Raw genomic sequence first — 22,882 nt, forward strand, 5'->3', positions numbered from 1 at the left:
TTGGATCTCCCTAGTTTAAAGTACAGACGAATTTGTGGTAACTCGATTGATACACTGATTGTCATCATCATCATAATCATCATCACCATCATTATCATCATCATCATCATCATCATCATCATCATCATCATCATCATCATCATCATCATCATCATCATCATCATCATCATCATCATCATCATCATCATCATCATCATCATCATCATCATTATCATCATAATCATCATCATCATCATTCCTCACTACAATGGTAATACAGAATCAAATTTACTACCGTATTTTGAATAGTAAATAGCTTTGATGACAGTGTGTAACTTTCATCCTTGTAATTCCATTTCCCCAGACTGGATAAGAACGATTCAGACTTTAAAGATTTGGAAGTCGGCGATTGCATCTTGGAGATAAACGGGTCGAGTATGAGAGACAAAAGTTTGGAGGAGGTGAGTGTAGAACTGGGTAGTAGAAAGTATTCACTGTGTTGGACACAACTAAGGGACATAATCTATGACAAACGCATTCCCATATTAGTAATCTTCAACAAGAACTGAAGATAAAGCAGATTTTCAGGTACCGTTGTTAAAAGGCGATTACATCAAATCTTCCCCTATTTTATTCATTCAGATCTACGATGCCATCTGCAATCGTTCTACATCCATGAATATCGTCGTGGAGAGAGATCCCAACCCACTTCCCGTGCCTAAGAGGGAACCAGAGCCAGTGACGTCAGTAGCCTCCCCTACATCTGGTGAATCGACCATTATGGTTGGCAACACTCCTGTCAGACTCAGGAACAAAGCAACCTTGAGAGCCAGAGGGTAAATTTGAACATTTGGACATTAACTCTTTCAGCGCCATTGGCCTCACTGTGCGACCAGAGCAGAATCTGTTCTACAGGCCAATGGCCTCACAGTGGGGCCAAGTCTCGAAAGGCAAAAATAGTAATGTAATCCAATCCTACTTTCTACAAAAGTACTATAAATTTTTCTTCATCAGAACATTCAATTGGCCCTAGGGGGTATTTTAATTGAGATTTTGCGTTGAATTCGAATATCTTTTTGTCTTAGCTTGTCATTCTCATACTGCATCAATCAGGTGTCAGCCATTTTATGACAGAAATGCGCATATAACCTCAGCACTGAAAGAGTTAATAAATATGGGGCATTTCTGTCTTGTTTAGACAAAGGATTGGGAAGAGAGCCAAAAAAACCCCGTTTGCTCCTATAAATATATATATATAATCTGTCAAGTTTTGTAACAAAACATAATTGAAGAGCCTAGTACTGAAAGTATTTAAGTCACAGAAAGTTAGTTTTGAAAAAAAAGGGAGGTTAAAAACTGGATTAGGCTATATAGAGTATATATAAAAAATAAAATTTTAGTATTGAGATAAGGGACTTAGACTGTGTTTATCATTAACAAAATTGGTGAGTGAAGAGACGATTGACATAAAGTCAGTGTTTGGCTCTGAAAGATGCAAGATGACAGTGTGCAGCTATGTGGTCTAATGGTTTGACACTCACTGTCAGATCAGAAGGTCCTGAGTTTGAGCCTTACTCGGTGCATAGATGAGTCCTTGAAAAAGACTCTTCACTCACATTCTGTCACCGTACTCAGATGTAAAATGAGTACCTGGCTGTTAACAGCATTGTCTCTGTCCAAAAAAATATGTAATATCGTCATGTCCCGTCCTACACGTTAAATGATGCTGTTGGCCAGGGACCCCTTGTAAAGTGCTTTGAGCACGTTTAGTGGATATTACGCTATATAAAAAAGCTAAATTTTTATCTAAAAGCTCAGATATCTATTTTCCAGATACAGTCCAAACAAACGTCGCTCCAAGTCTCCATCTCCTTGTCCATCGGGACGTCAGAGAATGATTGACCTGAGTCGGTCCAGGTCCTTCACCTCCCAGAACTTGGATCACAGAGTGTTTCGACCTGTGGACATTGTCATTGGGGAGATCCTGGGACAGGGGTTCTTTGGAAAGGCAATGAAGGTGAGGGAGGAAAGAGAGGATGAGGGAGAGGGAGAGGGGGAGAGATAGAGAAAGGTGGGACTCATGGATTTTCTGACATGTTGACACTTCATTGGGGAGGTCCTGGGACAAGGGTTCGTTGGGGAGGTTATGAAGGTGGGAGAGTGGGAGAGGGTGGGGGAAGAGAGACTGGGAGTGAGAGAGAGAGAGAAAGAGAGAGAGAGAGAGAGAGAGAGAGAGAGGGGGATAAAGAGAGAGGAAGAGAGAGAGAGAGAGAGGGATAAAGAGAGAGGAAGAGAGAGAGAGAGAGAGAGAGAGAGGAGAGAGAGAGAGAGGGATAAAGAGAGAGGAAGAGAGAGAGAGAGAGAGAGAGAGAGAGAGAGAGAGAGAGAGAGAGAGAGGAAGAGAGAGAGGGATAAAGAGAGAGGAAGAGAGAGAGAGAGAGAGAGCAAGAGAGAGAGAGAGAGAGAGAGAGAGAGAGAGAGAGGAAGAGAGAGGGATAAAGAGAGAGGAAGAGAGAGAGAGAGAGAGAGAGAGAGAGAGAGAGAGAGAGAGAGAGAGAGAGAGAGAGAGAGTCCGCGGGGACAGAGAGGAAGGGGGAGTCAGAGAGAGAGAGAGAGAGAGAGAGAGAGAAAGAAAGAGAGAGAGAGAGAGAGAGAGAGAGAGAGAGAGAGAGAGAGAGAGAGAGAGAGAGAGAGAGAGAGGTGGAAATGGGATGGTATTGTTTTTTTTAAAAGCCAAAAAAAAAAAAACCCCAACCCACAAACAACTAAACAATGGGATGGGAATGGTAGACTTGTGATTTTTAAAAAGACAACAACAAGAAAAAACCCCCCAACAAAATAACATAAAATAAACCCACAAAAAAACAACAACAAAAAAACAAAAAGCAATGCGAATTTTAAAAAAAGTCAAAATAAAACTCCACAAACAACTAAACAATAGGATGGGAATGGTACTGTGGTATTGTGAATTTTAAAAAGAAGAAAAAAATAATTATTAAACCCACCAAAATACAAAAACAAAAAACAATGCGAATTTTGTTCATTTGACACAGAACCTGGGATACGATGTTTACTCACACCCCTTATATTTCAGGCCAGTCATAAAGTGACAGGAGAATTCATGGTGCTCAAAGAGTTACACAACTTTGATGAGGATGCCCAAAAGGGATTTTTGACAGAGGTAATCGTTTCTTTCCTTCTCCACAACCACTTTTATCGTTATATTTGTCATTTGATTGCCTGAGTGGGCAGGGAGGCACTTACTGTGTCATCTATCCCCCTAAATCTGTTTTCCAACTTGCTTTCTGTCCTTGTCTTGAAATTTGATTACTTGGTTTTGTCTTGGCCCTGTCTGGATACTCAGGCTGAGAGGGAAACAGTCAAATGTGTAGTTAATTTTGGGAGATGATATTTTTTTCCTTGTTAATCTCTCTGTTAATCACAATATGTTTTTTTTAGGAAATTATATATGATTTGTAAACATTTGAGTGTATTCCTCTTAATGGGGACCTGTAGTTGTGTCTGGATGAGACTTTTAGGTGATCTCAAACTAAGTATTTTGATGGTGTGCTCTTGGAATCTACATCTGATTCCTATTTGAACCAATTCCCCTGTCTAACCTTTTATTGGGTGCTTTAATTGTAATTCTAGAACTTTTTACTATCCCATTTTCTTCTTTTTTTACTGGCGCTGATATGACCTTAATGTGTTGCAAGCGCCGTTAAACCCTTTAAAATAAACCAAACCATTATTTGATTGCATTGTCTTGTTGTCTGATATTTAAATATATATATATATATATATATATATATATATATATATATATATATATATATATATAAAATTGGTAAAAGGAAATTCCCTGTAAAGAGATAGATAGATAGATAGATATGACCTTTACAAATCCATATTAATATCAAGTTTGCAAAAAACAATTTTGTGATCAGATTGTCAAGCGTTAAAATTCACCAGAATATGTCAAAGTAATACTAAGCAGCTGGAAGCTGTGGATTGTAAAAAGTAGTGAACAAAATTAATTTAACAGCTTAGAAAAAGAACCTCAAAAGAAGCTCAAAATCCTTCTTCAGCCCATAACAAAAACAGTAAAAACATGAATACATCACTTAAGTCTTTTATCATGAACAAAATTGGTGAGTGAAGACGAAATATGACAGTGACAATAACTCAAGTTGACCCACTTACCGATATGCGACCTTTTTGTCCTATGACAGCATTTTTATGCAGTGCATTTCCATGGATACACCATGCTCAATGCGCTTATCAATATTCTGTTTATCTCTCCAGCAGGCCATATTGAAACATATTTCCATTTCATACAGTACCAGTTGTCTGTTAGGTTTCCTTTTTGTACAAAAAAGTCCAAAAGGTAGCTAGCAATTGATATCATCCATTTAGAGCACCTGCTGTGTGGGCCTATAATGGCTCTGAAGGACTACTTTTTAAAAACTTTGTATAACATAATCATCTCTGTGTTGATTTGCTTCTATCTCTGTCAAAGGTGTCCATGTTGAGGAATCTGTCCCATCCGTGTGTGTTAAAGTTCCTGGGTGTTTTATATAGGGACAAGAAACTAACCCTTGTCACAGGTAAAAGATTCATAACTTATTTGAACAAATTCCCCTTTGTCTTACCTTTTCTTGGGTGCTTTAATTGTAATTCTAGAACTTTTTACTATCCCATTTTCTCCCTTTTTACTGGCGCTGATATGACCTTGATGTGTTGCAAGCGCTGTAAAAACCCTTAAAAACAAACAAACCAAACAAAGCCTAGAAATATGGATCTGTTTGACGTAGTTTGTTGATGGAGTTGGAACAATGGAGATGTTGCATGACTTGAATGTCCATCATGATATAGACAATGGCAATGATGTGTGGATAATTTAAACATCGATGCTATGTATATTAGTTTAATACCCACCTTTTCTGCCCACCAGATTAATGGTAACAATGCAGACGATGACAATGTAGAACCTTTAACCCTCTCCTTACCACCTAGAGAAAAAAACGTTACATTTTTTTACGACACATTATACATTTTTTTCTGATTCAGATTTATTTTGTACATCATTAACTTTGAAGATTGATCTTTTTTTAAATTAATAAGAACATAAAGTCGTTTTATAGAGAGCTTTTTTTAGTTTAAAGAATCAATTTGTCTGCTGGGTAAGCCTGGCATTTTGGGAAAATACTGAAAATGATCGGTAAGGAGAGAGTAAAGGTTTGTAGTCTGTTCGACTGTCTTTATTAATCTCCCAACTGGAGGTCTAAAAATAGCAACAAAGATGTCACCGTCATTCAGTCTATAGTCAACATTTAATTTGTTTTAAAATCCCCAAAAATTAGATCATTTATATGGAGTGAACGCATGATCTACCAAATTCAGTCCCTTAGTTTTGGACAAAGAAAAATGACCATGACCTCTCCACACGGGACTGATATCTCGGTGTTACGGCTTGTTTTTAAAATGATTTGTGTGATTTTGTGAATTTTGTGCTCTCGTAGAAATCAAGCCCTAAAATTTTAAAAAAGTGTTTTTTACACGTGTGCGGTCCTATTAAAAGTATTCACTGTGTTGGTTACAGCTAAGGGACAGAATCTGTGATAACCGCATTCACCACATTGTGCAATATCCACCAAACGTACTCAAATCGCTTTATGAAGGATCCCAAGCCAACACCAACACCTAACAAGTAGGATTAGACATGACATCTGTCAGGCGATATTACAATTTTCATCCGATGGACAATCCTGTTGGCGGTCAAGGACTCATTTTACACCTGAGTATTTCTTTTTTTTTTGGAGCTTTTATATAGCACAATATCAACTAAATGTGATCAAAGGACTTTACAACAGCAACATTTAACATGTAGGACAGGACATGACGCCTGTTAGGCGATGAATATTACAATTTTTCGGACAAACACAACGCTGTTAGCGGCCAGGTAATCATTTTACACCTGAGTATGGTGAGAGAATGTGAGTAAAGAGCCTTTTCCAAGGACTCAACTATGAGCCGAGCGAGGCTTGAACCCAGGACCTTCCGATTCGAAAGCGAGTGTCATAACACTAGACCCCATAGCTGAGTTTGGCAAGAGAATGTGAGTAAAAAGCTTTTTTCCAAGGACTAATCTATGTGCACTTAATGCAGAACTGGAACCCTAGACCCCCCAGTCTGATGTCGAGTGTTACAGTGATGAGGAAGTGTGGGATTAGGATCATGGCTATGTGGTCTAGTGGTAAGACACTCGCTTTCGGATTGGAAGGTCCTTGGTCCAAGCCTCACTCAGCGCATAGTTGAGTCCTAGGAAAAGGCTCTTTACTCACATTCCCTCACCATACTCAGGTGTAAAATGTCTACCTGGTCGTTAACAGCGTTGCTCTGTTCGAAAAAATTGCAATATGCCTAACAGGAGTCATGTCATGTTCCTCATGTTAAGTGTTGCTGTTGGCCTGGAACCCCTTGTAAAGCACTCTGAGCATGTTTAGTGGATATTGTGCTATATAAAAGCACAATTAAAAAAAAATAAATATAGATATATTGAAATTGGACAATTTCTATTTTGTGATTTGTCAGAATTCATCGATGGAGGAACTCTTTCTAGTCTCTTGATTAATAAAAACGAGGAGCTCTCCTGGATTGAGAGGTTGAAACTGGCCAAGGACATCGCCAATGGAATGGTACGGTCATGTATATTATCACATTATGTTATTTTTACCTCTATTAATCCCATTGGATTTAAATATGAAATGTTGTTGTTGCATTGAGGGGAGGGGAGGGGGGGGGGGGTTTCCAATGGCCCAGTTGGTGGAGCATATGCTTCACAAGCAAGGGGACTGAGATCGATCCCTGGTGCAGTCAAGATTTTTTTCTGACCCCCTGTTCCCTCAGCTGTGATTGGGTAGCTGGATCTGTTAGATCTGGTGAAAAGTACTTTGTGATAGACTAGTGTCCTATTCAAAGGATAGCAAGCACTTGCTATTGTCCATTTCTATAGCGTTTTAGATGTGAGCTATTATGTAAGTTGACAACAAAAATAAATTTAGATTAAAAATGTTTACATTGCTTTAATTAAACAGGCAAAAGCTTCAACTCTATCACTCTCCCCCCCCCCCCTTCTCCTTCCCCTTCCCCTTCCCTGGTGATAATTTACTATGATAATAGAGTTTTGTATATCCTTTTAACTCCTAAAATACAAAACTCTTAGCGCTTACATTGGTATTATTCACCCATTCATACTACAGTGTAACATCTCATACACCATCACAAGTAGCAATTCCAGTTTGTTTTTTTTCTTTAATCCTGTACTAAACAAATTTTCCTTGTGTTATTTAAACTTCTGTACTTATCACCAAACGTTGGTATAATATGACAACATAGGGAGCAGGAACTGGTGTAAGATAAAAGTGTGTATGAAACAGTTCCAGACCAAGCAAGAAAGAATAATATTTGTTACTTACTCAGGGCCTTTCGCTTCCTAGTCATCCGATCGGGACACCTCGGCTGCCTCTCTAATCTAAGAAAGAAAAATACAAGGAAAAAAATATCCCAAAAAATCAGCCTGCCTCGGATATCCGTCCTGATTACAGGTAAATCGTTCCAACTATCGGTGACCTCTGTATTAGTGTAATGGTAGCATGTCTGACTGGAATCAGCAGGTTTGAGGTTCAATCCCAAGTTGAGTTGAGGCAGGCTGATTTTTTAGGGCATTTTTTTTTCTTGGTTTGTCTGGCATCGTTCAGCTATGTGGTCTTGTGGTATGACACTCGGTTTTGGAAGGTCCTGGGTTCGAGCCTCGCTCAGCGCATAGTTGAGTCCTTGGAAAAGGCTCTTTACTCACATTCTCTCTCACCGTACTCAGGTGTAAAATGAGTACCTGGCCGTTAACAGCGTCGTCTCTGGCGGAAAAAATTGTAATATCACCTGACAGGCAACATGTCTCGTTTTACATATTACGTGTTGGTCAGGGACCCCTTGTAAACGCCCTGAGCACATTTGGTGGATATTGCGCTGTATAAAAAGCTTAAGCTCAAGTTTCATACACATTTTTTCAGATCATTATTTTGGTATCATGACATCATTCTATGTTTTTCCTTTTCATTATCTAGTCCTACCTTCACTCAATGGATGTCATACATCGAGATCTCAACTCAGGCAACTGTTTTGTCAGAAAGGTAAGTCCCCACTTATTGTACAAATAGGTCCTTATATCTTCGTTAATGAAGCAGTTGATCTTTATAGATTTCACTCTAACAAGAAATGAAGTTAGTAGGAAAGTGCAAGAAGACAACAGAGGGCAAAAAAAATTCGCAGCGGCAATGTGGGCTCGAACCTGCGACCTTACTGGTACGACAACTCCCCCTGGCCGGGGAGATTGTGACTCTACCATATGAGCTATCCACGACCCCACTAAACAGTCGCTTCAAACCTTTGTTTAACTAGAGTCTTCTCTCCCCGACTTCTTGAGGTCACGGGTTCAACACCCACAAATGCCACAAAGTTAGTTGGCCAGCATTTAAGCTTAATAGCCAATATTCTCAACACAAACGATTGAGATTGAGTATGCTCCGGTATTTGGGGTGAATTTTTAATTCAGAAACGTGAGTGGAGCAGGCACTTATCTTGATAATAACAAGAAATGACGTGAGTAGGAAGATGCCTGAAGACAGTTGGCTCATAAGGCCTCGATTTGCTGTGGAGGATTTAGGAAAATTTGAATATCTTGAATCAGTTATCTCAAACAGTGGAGGAGGAACATTGGGCCTATACAGTAAACTAAACAAGGCAAGGGATTCACTCAGCCATTAAAAAAAATGTATGGAACTTGAGTGTGTCCCTCTTAGTAGGGACCTGTGCCTGTGTCTGGATGGGCCTTTTTGGTGATCTCAAACTAAGTACTTTGATAGTGTGCTCTTGGAATCTACATCTTTTTGAACCAATTCCCCTTTGTCTTACCTTTTCTTGGGTGCTTTAATTGTAATTCTAGAACTTTTTACTTTCCCATATTCTTCCTTTTCACTGGCTCTGATATGACCTAAATGTGACACAAGCGCTGTAAAACCCCTAAAAACAAACTTCTCCATTATCACTTATCTGGGCTTTGTTATTTTAATTTTCTGTACCTTTTCTTTCTTCTTTTTAAACTTTTCATGCTCTTTTCCATATTTTCCCAGGATCGATCGGTGGTTGTGGGAGATTTTGGGCTGGCCAAAATTTTCCCAAGTCACAGTTATTCACAGATGTTTCCCAGTGTTGAAAGCAAGAAGGGGGACAGCAACAGTGGGAAAGCATCGAGGAGAAAACCAACCTCCCGTAAAAAGAGGCAGACCGTCGTGGGTAACCCGTACTCCATGGCACCGGAAATGCTTAAGTCTGAAGGAGTTTACGATGAGAAAGTCGACATCTTTGCATATGGGATCATAGTCTTTGAGGTGAGGGGGAGAAAAAAAAAAAAGGGGGGTGGGGGGGGGGGGGGGGGGGGGAGGAAAATTAGTAATAAACGAAAATGAATATATTAGTTCAGAGAAAACAAAATAAAAACAAGAATTGGCGAATATATTCTTCAAGAAAGAACAAATACAAAGAATTTGAAAACTTTAGAACGCAACATTAAAAAATCTAATCATGGGTTTTAAGTAACGCATATCTGGGTTTTTAAGTAACCCATTTATGTTTTAATTCTTTGTTGCTGTTGGCTGAAGAAGGGTTTTGAGTCCGAAACGTTTTGTGTTTTTGTATTTTGTTCTTTTTTATTTTTGGAGCTGTTCTATTCATTTTCGTTTATTTCTACTTACAGTTCACAGTTTCTAGCAGCTTGGTAACACTTGGAAATATGGTATGAATCAGAGTAAATCAGCTCTCATTTGTTTATGAACGTTGAGTCTTTAAAATAATTCTTGTAATCAATGGGCTAATGAATAATTCATCAGTTGTTTTGTAAATGTTAAAGGTTGGACATTGAATAAATTGTGAATTTCCTCTCCAAAATAACAAAATGCTAAACACTAAACAATGCTATTATACCTTTCAGGCTCAAAACCTGTCTTCAGCCAATAAGAAAAAAAAATACCACTTCTCTCGTCTGCCTGGATTTAATGTGGAGTAGAACTACGTAGAACCCTTTTAACAGTTTTTAAAAAAAATTGGTTGAAGAAGGATTTTAAGCTTGAAAACTTTCCCTGGTATTTTGTTCTATTTTGAAGCCATTACATTTATTTTTATTAATTAATTTTTACAGTTCACAACTTCCACCTGCTTAGTACTCATGAATGTAAATGTTGCTGCTCGAAGAAATCACTTATCATGTGAAATTGAATGTAAGCTTCAATTTAATTACAAAAACAGATCAAATGAACGTTTCAGGTTTCCCCTTTATCAACAAAACAGGATGAATGAAACACCACAGATGAATGAGATAATGTGGTAGTGGCGTAGTACCACATTATCTCATTCATCTGTGGTGTAACTACGCCACTACCACATTATCTCATTCATCTGTGGTGTTTCATTCATCCTGTTTTGTTGATAAAGGGGAAACCCGAAACGTTCATTTGATCTGTTTTTGTAATTAAATTGAAGCTTACATTCAATTTCACATTATTTGTTAGTATGCAAGAAATTTAAATGAAAAACTAAACCAACATCTCCCTCTATCTGTCTCTCTCTATTCTCTCTCTCTCTCCCTAATTGTATTCAACCTATTCTCTTTTCCGGCTATGTGGTCTAGTGGTATGACATTCGCTTTTGGAACGGAAAGTCCTGGTTTTGAGCCTTGCTCGTCGCATAGTTGTTCGCTCGTCGCATAGTTGAGTCCTTGGAAAAGGCTCTTTACTTAAATTCTCTCACTGTACTCAAGTGTAAAATGAGTATCTGGCTATTGATGGCTTTGTCTCTGTGGGAAAAAAAAATTGGAATATCGCCTAACAGGCGTCATGTCCCGTCCTACATGTTAAATGTTGCTGTTGGTCAGGGACCCTTTGTAAAGCGCTTTGAACACGTTTAGTGGATATTGTGCTATATAAAAGCTCAAGTTTTCCCATTCCTTTCAGACTGTAGCAAGAGTGACAACTGACCCAGATTATTTTCCCCGATCCCTTGACTTGGGTGTAAACGTCGAAGCGTTTCACAGGCGCTACTGCCAAAACACACCAGAGCCTTACACCATGCTGGCTGCATTGAGTTCCCACATAGAACCAGACAAAAGGTATGGACATTTTTACAAATATCTAATTGAAAAATTAATGTAAATGTTGCTGCTCGAAGAAATAAATAACAATGTGAAATTGAATGTAAGCTTCAAGTTAATTACGAAAACAGATAAAATGGACGTTTCAGGTTTTCCCTTTATAAATCATTCTGTTTTGTTGATAAAGGGGAAACCCGAAACATCCATTTTATCTGTTTTCATAACGAAATTGAAGTTTACATTCAATTTCACATTGTTATTTAATTGAAAAATTAGGGAGCTGCATCGGTATAAGATAAAGATCTGAACAAGTGTGTATGAAACGGTGCCAGACAAAAACCATCCCAAAAAATCAGTCAGGCTCGACTGGGGATCGAACTCTAGACTGTCTGGTTACCAGTCAGATGTGCTACCATGTCTAAAGGTTCATATTCCCAGTCGAGTAAGACTGATTTTTTGGGATGTTTTGTTTTCCCCTTGTATTCTTCTTTCTTACTTTGTCTGGCACTGTTTCATACACACTTGTTTGGAGATTTCACATTGATGTATAAATAATATAATGAACTTATATAGCGCCTAGTTCCAATTTAGAATTGCTCACTCGTGCTTTACATCAACAAATGTGTGACCAATCATCTTAAATTAGTATCATGCCCAGATGAGGTGCTAAAAATAAACAAACAAAACATCTGTCATGGATAAAACTTTCAATTTTAATCATCGAGTCGAGCTCACCCTGACATGCTATTATGTTCTGATATAACAGGTCACATATTATATTCTCTGCTATGATATGATGAATAATCCTTAATTTTTATTCAATTATCACACTTGGATATTAGTGACTGGAGTATAAATTATATTGATACAATATTGTTCAACGGGAATATTTATATATTATAACATAGTCGTATTTTTGGGGAAATCCCAATTTTACTACCGTATGTCATAATACCATAGAAATTAAAAGACATCCCTATTACTTTTATCCTTTGTAAAAATAAACCTTATGCAGTTCAAGAATTATTTTTTTTTGCTCAGACACTCATCTGGTTTTACTATAAATAGATATTGATGGGTTATGCTGGTCCCGCGTTTTTTTGCACCGCAATGCGGCTGCAAAATTAGGGAAAGTTTTCTGATTTAGAGTTTTGCAAATTTTTGACAAATTCTTTGACTTAGATCAAAGAACTAGGACCAGTTGTCCTTAGGAACAGTCCACCACAAGCACTAAACTTGCAGCTTTTTTGGGATTCTTGCCAGTAAACTGGGCGTTCCCTCACAGTTTGTGCACGCTGTTATATGATTTCAACCATCATCTTTGTACAATAATGCTTTTAAGTGATCGAAGGAGTCGTTTGAGCCAGGCAACCCTGGAAGCTTTGATTTTTCTTTATTATAACAATTTCATTGACAGCAATTTTTTATTGTAATTTTGTTTTCCCAACTTTGTGCCTATTTCCAAATCAGCATAATTTCAGGCAAAATTTGCCATTTTTTGTCCCATAATTTTGAGTTTGAAATTGCATAATTCTGCAGGGATATTTTATTACACGAGTTGCATGTAGTTGGTTGTTAGGTGTGATACAACATTTTTAGAAACCTGCAAAATTTACTTATTTTCTTCTGCAAAATTCATCATTTTCTTTGCAAAATTTTGAAATATTTTTTGCAAAAAACCACAGGGTCAGGTTATGATATCCTGACCACAATGATAATTCTTAATGTGAAATCGTTTAAGTTGAGAACCAATCATTGTAAAAAATACATTTTGATAAGAAATAATATAGGTGAGGTCATTGGAGGGGTATATTGATAAGATTCTTGAATACGAGTCGTATTACTTCATTGTTTTCTTTTTACAAACCAACTTATTTTTTAATCATTTTCTATTCCAGACCAAGTTTTGACAAGATAGTGGTCCTGTGTGAATCCCTTCATCTCCATTTGGAACACGGAGGTTCTGTTCCCGTTGAGCTTAAAGGTTCTTGTGTCCAGTTTTACCGTGCCACAAAGGAACGTTTGTATGGGATAAACTATAAAGACACTGACAGCGTAGAAGAGGCTGAAATGTGTGAAAGAAAGAGAAAAGAACAATCCAGACAATCGGCGTTGAGCAATGAAAAAGCGTGCAATAAAGATTCTTCCACAAGTCATGGTGAAATTGGCTTCACTTCATCCGTTGTGTCCGATAATGAAAGTATGGATGATACGGTACCAGAAAATGTTTTAAATTCACCGTTACAGACCTCAAATAATTCTCCTACGTCTAGTTTGACTTCCTCAAGGGTAAGTCACTCCGACTCCTCATCTGTGATGTCCTCGAAAGTTGATCACATTGTTGATCCTGAGAGTTCCAAATTGAATAAATCATTCCCTGCTGATGCAAACTTGCGGAGTTCTTCGTCCCACGACGACGACCACCATCATCAACACAAACTCGTCTCCAGTACGGGTGAAGATTCCACTTACTTCTCATGTTCGTCCTTGTCATCCCTGTCTCCATTCACATCGTCAAGTTCTGTGACAGCCCACAATGAAGCATCTGCTTCCTGTAAACCAGTGCCTGACAATCCTAAATCTTGCCTTGATGAGACTTGTTTGGATTCCAATAACTCAAACAACAACAACCAACGAAAACCTTACAGCTCCAATTCTATACAAACAAGTCGTGAACAACAACAACAACAGGAAGACAAGCAAGGGCAAGATGAAAAACAAAAACACAAACAACAACAACAAAATGCTTTGCAATATCATCAGCAGAGCAGTAAAAGAGACACTTCTTCATGGAGTCAATCATCTCTTTCACACAATCCTGCTGAGACTGACACAGATACGTCTTTCAAGAACCCAGACCAGCATTCATCTCCTCAATCTTCTCAGTCCTATTTCTTACACTTAGATCATTGCATTCACTCCAACGACGATGGCACGGAAATGTCTTACTATCGTCAGTACAAATCTAAAAGCATTGACGACAATAATGGTGGTGTGAATGATCCTCAAAATCAAAGTCAAAATTCCAGTGTAGAAAGAGAGTTTTCTTTGTTGTTATCAGACTTTGATGATAATGAAACAAAAGACATTCAGAACCAGCCTTCTCTTCCATCGTCCGAAAGCTCCAACGATCGGACACGCTTGAGTATCGATGATGATGAGAAGAGGTGTTTGTCGTTGTCACTGGACCGATGTCATAGTCCCATTTTGGATTCTTACATGTGCTCATCCAGACGGAGACAAAAGAAAGCCAGAAATTCCATGAACTTGGACCAGTCCTCCCCAACAACTCTCAGTCCCCAGCCAAAGTCGGAGCTAGACTGGGAGAATGTCAGTGCCCGTAATGATGATAATAATAATAATAGCAATGCTTAGTTTTCACCTGTTATCTTGTTTAATTTTAGAATCTACATGTGCTAATTTACAAGTCTGGTTCCCGTCCAATTGGGTAATTTTTCCTCAAGGGGAAACGTTACCTCATTGAATTTGGAGCAGTTTTGAGTTAGATATATATTTTCTTGGTTAAAATTAAAATGAAATAATTGACACAAAATTATATATTTTACTCTGATTGGTCCAAAAGTGAAGCGGCAAAATTTCTACTCATAACAAAGTCATTCCAATCAACGTTACTCATTTTCTCCTGGTCTCAAATCAACACAACCTCAGGTTTTATGGCAGAATGACCGAGATGAGGATGATGAAGAATGAGTTAAAAGTCAAAATGATCGGAATTACGATTATTATTATTTTTTAATTTGAAGAATCAAAATTCATTGTCGTCAATGATGTAAATGTTGCTGCTTGAAGCTCATAGAAATAAAAAACAATGTGAACTTGAATATAAGTTTCAATTTAGTCAATGAAGACAGATAATGCGAACGTTTTGGGCCCCTTTATCAACAAAACACGATAAATGAAACACTAAAGGAGAAACCTGAAACGTCCACATCATTTGTTTTCGTTTATTAAATCGAAGCTTACATTCAATTTCACATTGTTATTTATTATTGTCCTCAGTGAAGACATTGAGTTTGTCTCAAATTTTATAAGTTGAGAATAAAATTTAATTTTAAGCATCTCGCTCACTCCGGCCTAGTACTGTTTTGAGACGATTCGTTTCATATTATCTCCACTATAACATTTTATGATAAATAATCCTTGACTTGCATTGGATTATCAAATTTGTAAAGTAGTGCATGGAGTGTACATTTTATTGATACAATATTGTTCAACGGCAATATTTATAGATGATAACATAGTCATAGTCATATTTATCTCTCTCCGTGATGTAGAATGCAATATTTATCCTTTGCCATAACCACACCAGCTAACCCAGAGGCGCCTTTTTTGTTCAAACAAGTATTATTATTATTATTCTTATAGTTTGTTCAAAATGATATCTCACTGATCTATAGTTTCAGTAATCATGTTCACGTTTATCGTCAGTGTAAGAAATGCTGCCCAGTGTAAAGTTAGTTCATATCTAATCACTCAGTTGCTTTCTCAACACTAAAAAAACGTCCTTACAAATGAGTCCTGATAGTTGCCAGACAGACCAATAACAGTGCCTGTGGTGTGTTCTGTAGGTGATGCAAACCATGACAAAAAGCAAGATTCGTTGACTTCACATTGTTGACTAGTGAATGCGTGTGCAAAATGAAGTGCTACACTAGCTTATTGTCTCTCTTTGCCTCATGTACAGAACACGCCTCTGCTTTCCTATCAGCAATGTAATTTATTGCAGCCTACTTAATATTTTCCAAAGCATTACAAATATCTTGGACCAGACTGTTGCACATTACAAATTATTTTATTGAGAAAATAATCATTCCAAAGTTATATAAAATCTAATTTCTATTATTAATACATTCCCAGTCAACTCTTATTTGTTGCAATTTTTAAAAAGCTTTTCAACTTTTCCCCACTGATGCACTCCAGGGTACTGGGTGGGGTTCCCTACCTCCACAGTGGGCAGGGAGGTACTTACCGTGTCTTCTATCCCCTTATATCTGTTTTCCAACTTGCTTTCTGTCTTTGTCTTGGTGTGAGATTGCTCGGTTTTGTCCCGACCCTGGCCGGAGTCCTTGACTGGGAGGGAAACAGTCAAATGCATAGTTATTGTTTTGGGAGATGATATTTTTTTCCTTGTAAATCATCTCTCTGTTATGTGTTATTATATTTGTTATTTTTAATGTATAATGCAAGCATTTGAGTGTATTCCTCTTTGTTGGATTTTGTGCTTGTGTCTGGATGAGACTTATAGGTGATCTCAAACTAAGTGCATTGGTGGTATGCTCTTGGAATCTACATCTGATCCCCATTTGTTCCCAGTTCCCCTATGTCTTACTATTTCTTGGGTGCTTTAATTGTAATTCTAGAACTTTTTACTATCCCATTTTTTTCCTTTTTACTGGCGCTGATATACCTTAATGTGTTGCAAGCGCCGTAAAACCCTTAAAAACAAACAAAAACAAACACTCCAGGGTACCAGGAAAATACAGTGGAATCCTTATATAGTTAACACTGCCAGACCAGAAAGATGGGTTGACTTTATCTATTATCAATGGAACATACTTACATACAAAATAGAAGATATGGGACCAATGAGAGGTGTTGACTTCAGCAGAATTTGACTTTAAGTGTTCACTCTATGAGGATTCCACTGTACCATGTCTGAGTCAGGTCTTTAACCTCCCATGGTGGGCAGGTCTCGCTGTGTCTTCTATTTGTTTTTCGAGTTGCTTTCTGTCTTTGTCTTGAAATATGACTACATAGTTTTGTCTTAGCCCTGGCCGGAGTCCTTGAATGGGAGGAAAACAGTCACATGTATAGTTATAGTTTTGAGAGATAATATTTTTTTCCTTGTTTATCATCTCTCTGTTATGTATTCTCTAAACATTTGAGTGTGTGCCTCGTAGTGGGATCCTGGGCTAATGTCTAGATGAGACTTTTACTTTAAGGTAATCTCAAACTAAGTACATTGATGGTATTCTCTTGGTATCTATATCTGTTCCCTACTTGTACCATTCCCTTTTGTCTTACTTTTTCTTGGATGCTTTGATTGTAAATCTAGAATATTTTGACTATTCCATTTTCTTCTTTTTACTGGCGCTGTTATGAACTAGATGTGTCACAAGTACTGTAAAACCCTTAAAAACAAACAAAACAACTGTACCACATGTTTTTCTTAAAAAATTACCTTTTTTTTAAAATCAAGTTATTTGTCTACCACTGTTCAGCATTAACAAAAAAAATGCATTATTACATATTAATTTTAACGGAACTTGGTCAAGTTATTTAGATGTCTCTTCTTTTTAAAAAAATATGTATATATATATATATATATATATATATATATTATATATATATATATATATATATATATATATATATATATATTATATATTCATAGGACCCCAAAGAGAGAGAAAGTTAAACCTCTGGGTGGGGTTCCTGACTTTCCATAGTGGGCAGGGAGGTACATACTGTGTCTTCTATCCCCTTATATTATATCTGTTTTCCAACATGCTTTCTGTCTTTGTCTTGGAATGAGATTACTTGGTTTTGTTCTGGCCCTGGCCGGAGTCCTGGCTGGGAGGGAAACAGTCGAATGCATAGTTATTGTTTTGGGAGATGTTATTTTATTTTCCTTGTAAATCATCTCTCTGTTATGTACTGTTTTTTTGGCGATTTTTTAAAACATATGATTTGTAAACATTTGAGTGTGTTCCTCTTAGCGGGAACCTGTGCTTGTGTCTGGATGAGACATTTAGGTGATCTCAATCTAAGTATATTGATAGTGTGCTTTTGCAATCCACATCTGTTCCCTATTTGAACCAATTCCCCTTTTGTCTTACCTTTTCTTGGGTGCTTTAATTATAATTCTAAAACTTTTTACTATCCCATTTTCTTCCTTTTTACTGGCGCTGATATGACCGTAATGTGTTGCAAGCGCCGTAAAACCCTTATCTCAGTAGGTTATCAGTGGTCGAAATCAAGGGGTGCTCTTAAAAATTTAAAAAACTTTAATTAATTAATTATATTTTACGTTGGCATGGTGAAATTAGTTCAAGGTAAAAATTAATTCGAGGAAGGAATGGAATAATAACAAAGAATAATAAGGAAAACATTTGTGACATTTGAATGAGTCTGAGGACCGTGCTGGAGTGTTATGTGTCACTCGGCCGTAAAACCCTTAAAAACAAATCAAACAATCCGTACTGTCACAGCGTCCACATTGAAGATAGACACATATTGTGTGGTGTGGGATCTGTTAGTGTTAGGTTATGACTTTGTATCATAATGGTTATTATTATTACTGTATTTCATCCCTCCCTTTGTGTCAGAGCTGTTTTCTATTCATGATCTTTGCGGGTTGTTATGGATACTGAGATGAAATTGTGGAACAATTGATTTTATACATTCCATCAAACATTTACAATTTGCCTTTGATGTGTATCTCACCACCATTTTTATTAATATTTATTGCTTTCCTGCAAACATGTAAAAGTTTTAAATATGGTAGTTACATTATTTCAATAAGTATAACGCGGTTTTTGAAACTTTTTCAGTTTTCATCTTTTTCAAAAGAAATAACAATAGTGGAAGTGGGATGAATGATAGCGTTGGAATAATACAGTGATTTCAATATTAAAATCAACAGAAATGTGTGATTTTTATTGTTTTTGAAAAAAAAAATTGTGCTCGATATGTTTTGCTATAAATTACAATGTTAGCATCTAAATCACACCGATATAATAATACTATTTGGATATGGTAAGTCACATTTGAATCCCCCCCCCCCCTCCCAATTGCCTTTTTTTTAATGGTCCCGAGATGCTAAACCTTAAAATGTTGCAAACGCAGAAATTTCTATAAAATGTAAAACCAAACAAAAGAAGTAAAATAAACCCTTTTCTTTCAAGATCTGGTCCTGTCACTGGAGATGCACGCTTGAACATCTCTTGTGACAGTTTTTTTAAAAACAATTATTTTCTTTGCTGTTGTCTGTTTTCTACTCACTAAAACGGTGCTTCACCCGTCTCATTCATCAATGTGATTTAAAAGATTTGAAGATTAAACAATTCTCAATTTTTCTCCTCTCTCTGAACTATTTCTATTTGTCTTTGAATTATTTTTTTTTTTTATCATAATAATATATTTATGCATCAATAAGAATGTAATGTTTGTGTACTCTTTCCTACTTCCTTTGCTGTTGCCTGTTTCTTCTTTCCCCACATACCGTCAATAGGAGTGACTTTGTCTCAACCGATTTGGAGCATTCTCAGGCTTGTTGCAGTTATTTTCTTTATTTGAGGACTTGATTTTTCATCAAAAGAAATAACTGTGACAAAGCTAGGTATAATCTGGTATGTCCAGATCTCGCTGTGCAAAGTGACCCCCGTTGACGGTACTAAATGGTGCTTTCTTTGCTTTCCAGCCAACTCAAGATATGACACCAATGTGATTTTTAAAGGTTTAATAATTAAACAATTCTCACTCTCTCCCTATCTTAACTCTTTCTTCCTTTTTTCCCCCCTCATACATATGCATCTAAACAATGGTCGAGTACTTAAATCTTTTAATAATTTATTTTCCATTGTCTGTTTTCTCTCACACATACTTAAATGATTAAAAAGTGTTTTTAAAAAATTAAAAATTGACCAAATCTCACTCTTTCACATATCTGGATTCATTTTTTTCTCTCAACATATAATAATTATGCATCTCTAAGAATACTTTGATGGGGATACTGACCTCCCATAGCGGGCAGGGAGGTACATACTGTGTCTTCTATCCCCTTATATCTTATCCAACAAGCATTCTGTCTTTGTCTTTTGGTTTTTTCCGGGCCCTCTCCGGAGTCCTGGCTGAGAGGGAAACAGTCAAATGCATAGTTATTGTTTTGGGAGATGATATTTTTTTTCTTGTAAATCATCTCTCTGTTATGTATTATTATATTGGTTATTTTTAATGTATAATGTAAGCATTTGAGTGTATTCCTCTTTGTTGGATTTTGTGCTTGTGTCCGGATGAGACATAGGTGATCTCAAACTAAGTACATTGGTGGTATGCTCTTGGAATCTACATCTGATCCCTATTTGTTCCCATTCCCCTTTGTCTTACTTTCTCTTGGGTGCTTTAATTGTAATTCTAGAACTTTTTACTATCCCATTTTCTTCCTTTTTACTGGCGCAGATATAACCTAAATGTGTTGCAAGCGCCGTAAAACCCTTAAAAACATTAAAAACGAATACTTTGAGTGCTTGTATCTTTCATAATTTCTTTGCCGTTGTCTCTTTTCTCACTCATACTCGTACAATTAAATGGTGCTTTCTGCCGTATCAGGATGACACGCGTGTCATTAAAAAAAAAAGATGTAAAAAGCAGACCTGGCTTCTTGAAAATCTAAAAAATTCGTAGTTTTTAGAAGATCAAAAGGATAGTCGCTATATTTAATTGTGTAGATCAACAATTTGCCCTCACAATCATTATAAGAGAACACCTCACAATTTATGCACTCTGCCTGGCATCAACTTTCATTTTCAATAAGTTTTAATGACTTAGAAATACCTAAATGTTTATGAAGCTCTGAAATTGGAGCCAAAAAATTTGGAATTCATTGAATTTTTGTAGTACTAGGCAGATCTGAAAAAGTGACCGTCCATTCTCACTCTCTGGCCATTCTGAATTCTTTTCCTTTTTAAACAAATGTAATACTGTAACCAATCATCTCGATCTGGTAATCTGGGTGGAATCTTTGTTGACCTTCCATGGTGGGCAGGAGGTCACACTATGTCTTCTATCCCCTTATATTTGTATCTGTTTTCTGAGTTGCTTAGTGTCTTTGTCTTGGAATGGGATTACTTAGTTTTGTCCTAGCCCTGTCCTGAGTCCTTGATTGGCAGGGAAACAGTCAAATGTGTAGTTATAGTTTTGACAGATGATATTTTTTCCCTTGTAAATCATCTTTCTGTTATGTACTGTCACTGTCACTTTTTTTTTGGTTATAGATAGATTTGGTTTGTAATTATTTTGAGTGTATTCCTTTGAGTGGGGACCTGTGTTAGTGTCTGGATAAGACTTTAGGTGATCTCAAACTTAGCACACTGATGATAGTGCTTTCTTGGAATCTACATCTGTTCCCTATTTGAACCCTCCCCTTTCTTTTTCTCGAGTGCTTTCAATTGAAAATCTGTGACTTTTTTGACTATCCAATTTTCCTCCTTTTACAGGCGCTGAAATGACCAAGATGTGTCCCTAGTGCCATAAAACCCTTAAAAACAAAAACAAAACAAACTGGTATTATAGCAGGGTGAGTTCCATGGATTAACAACTTTAACTTTGCATTGTGGAGAATGAGCTTTGTTTGTTAAATATTTCAAAAGAAAAAAAAAAAATCCCAAACAAAAATACCAACCCCCCCCCCCCCCCCCCAAAAAAAAAAAAACAAACAAAACAAAACAAAAAAATCCTACCAAAATGTCCTATATATTTAATTGTTTTGCATTGGTTGTCTTCATCAAATCCATTTTGCTACAATACCAGGTTGACCATGATGTGTCACACACACACATATATATATATATACATATATTTTATTGTATATCTAGGATATCTCTAAGAATCTTTGAGTAGCTACTAGAATCTTTCATCCTGTAAATTTCAGTTGTTACCTTTTTGTCATGTATGTTTGGTATATATTATCATTTTACTCGCATTTATTTTTAAAAAAAAATTAAATTGGACAAAATTTTTCAGAAAGTATTGTTTGTTTCTATATGCAACCATTAATAAACAAAATATACACAATGTATGATGAATTATTATTATTATTATTATTATATATTTGTGTTTGTCAATATTTTAAAAATAAAACGAATGTTTTGAAAGTCTTGCAAGCCATTGGTTGGGCTACTGGTATTCACTTCTTCTCTATCAGCTTTCTGAGTAAGGCTCCTGACCTCCCATAGTAGTGCAGGGAGGTACTTACTGCGTCTTCTATCCCCCGATATCTGTTTTCCAACTGGCTTTCTGTCTTTGTCTTGGAATGAGATCACTACTTGGTTTTGTCGTGGTCCTGGATGAGAGGAAACAGTCAAATGTATAGTTAGTTTTGGGAGATGATATTTTTTCCTTGTAAATCATCTTTCTGTTATGCACTTTATTATGTTTTCTTGATATTATATATGATTTGTAAAACAGTTGAGTGTATTTCTCAGACATTGGAAAAAGCTCTTTATTCACATTCTCTCACTGTACTCAGGTGGAAAAATGAGTATCTGTCAGGGACCAGTGTTGTCTATGTATGTTAAAAAAAATGTAATAGCACCTTATAGGCATTGTGTCCTGTTCTACCATGCAAGTGTTGTTTTAGGGTTTTATTTTTTTTTTGTTTTTAAGGGTTTTACGGTGCTTGCAAAACATTTAGATCATATCAGCGCCTGTAAAAAGGAAGAAAAGGGATGGTAAAAAGTTCTAGAATTACAATTAAAGCACCAAAGAGAAGGAAAGACAAAGGGGAATTGGTTCAAATAGGAAACGGATGTAGATTCCAAGAGCACACCATCAAAGTACTTAGTTTGAGATCACCTAAAAGTCTCATCCAGACACAAGCACAGGTCCACACTAAGAGGACCACACTCAAATGTTTACAAATATGTTAAAAATAAAAAAAATAACATTGCATAAGAGAGA

The 22,882-nt window shown here is 36.7% G+C and overlaps 1 protein-coding gene across 2 annotated transcripts in view; it reads left to right on the plus strand.

Annotated features, from left to right (window-relative positions):
- LOC144967639 (LIM domain kinase 1-like) overlaps positions 1-16,660 on the plus strand; it is a 62,658-nt gene extending 45,998 nt beyond the window's left edge. For both annotated transcript variants that reach the window (XM_078905152.1, XM_078905153.1), the window contains 10 exons: positions 344-440; positions 622-815; positions 1,813-1,996; positions 3,074-3,160; positions 4,499-4,586; positions 6,574-6,677; positions 8,106-8,171; positions 9,171-9,428; positions 11,046-11,200; positions 13,081-16,660. In XM_078905152.1, coding sequence (XP_078761278.1) covers positions 344-440; positions 622-815; positions 1,813-1,996; positions 3,074-3,160; positions 4,499-4,586; positions 6,574-6,677; positions 8,106-8,171; positions 9,171-9,428; positions 11,046-11,200; positions 13,081-14,557 — 2,710 coding nt within the window. In that variant the 3' untranslated portion in view covers positions 14,558-16,660. The remainder of the gene's footprint in view (positions 1-343; positions 441-621; positions 816-1,812; positions 1,997-3,073; positions 3,161-4,498; positions 4,587-6,573; positions 6,678-8,105; positions 8,172-9,170; positions 9,429-11,045; positions 11,201-13,080) is intronic.
- The last annotated feature ends 6,222 nt before the right edge of the window (positions 16,661-22,882 follow it).

Source organism: Berghia stephanieae, chromosome 3, assembly GCF_034508935.2.
Source record: "Berghia stephanieae isolate SIO BIC M18660-M18661 chromosome 3, UCSD_Bste_1.3, whole genome shotgun sequence".
Lineage (NCBI taxonomy): Eukaryota > Metazoa > Mollusca > Gastropoda > Nudibranchia > Aeolidiidae > Berghia > Berghia stephanieae.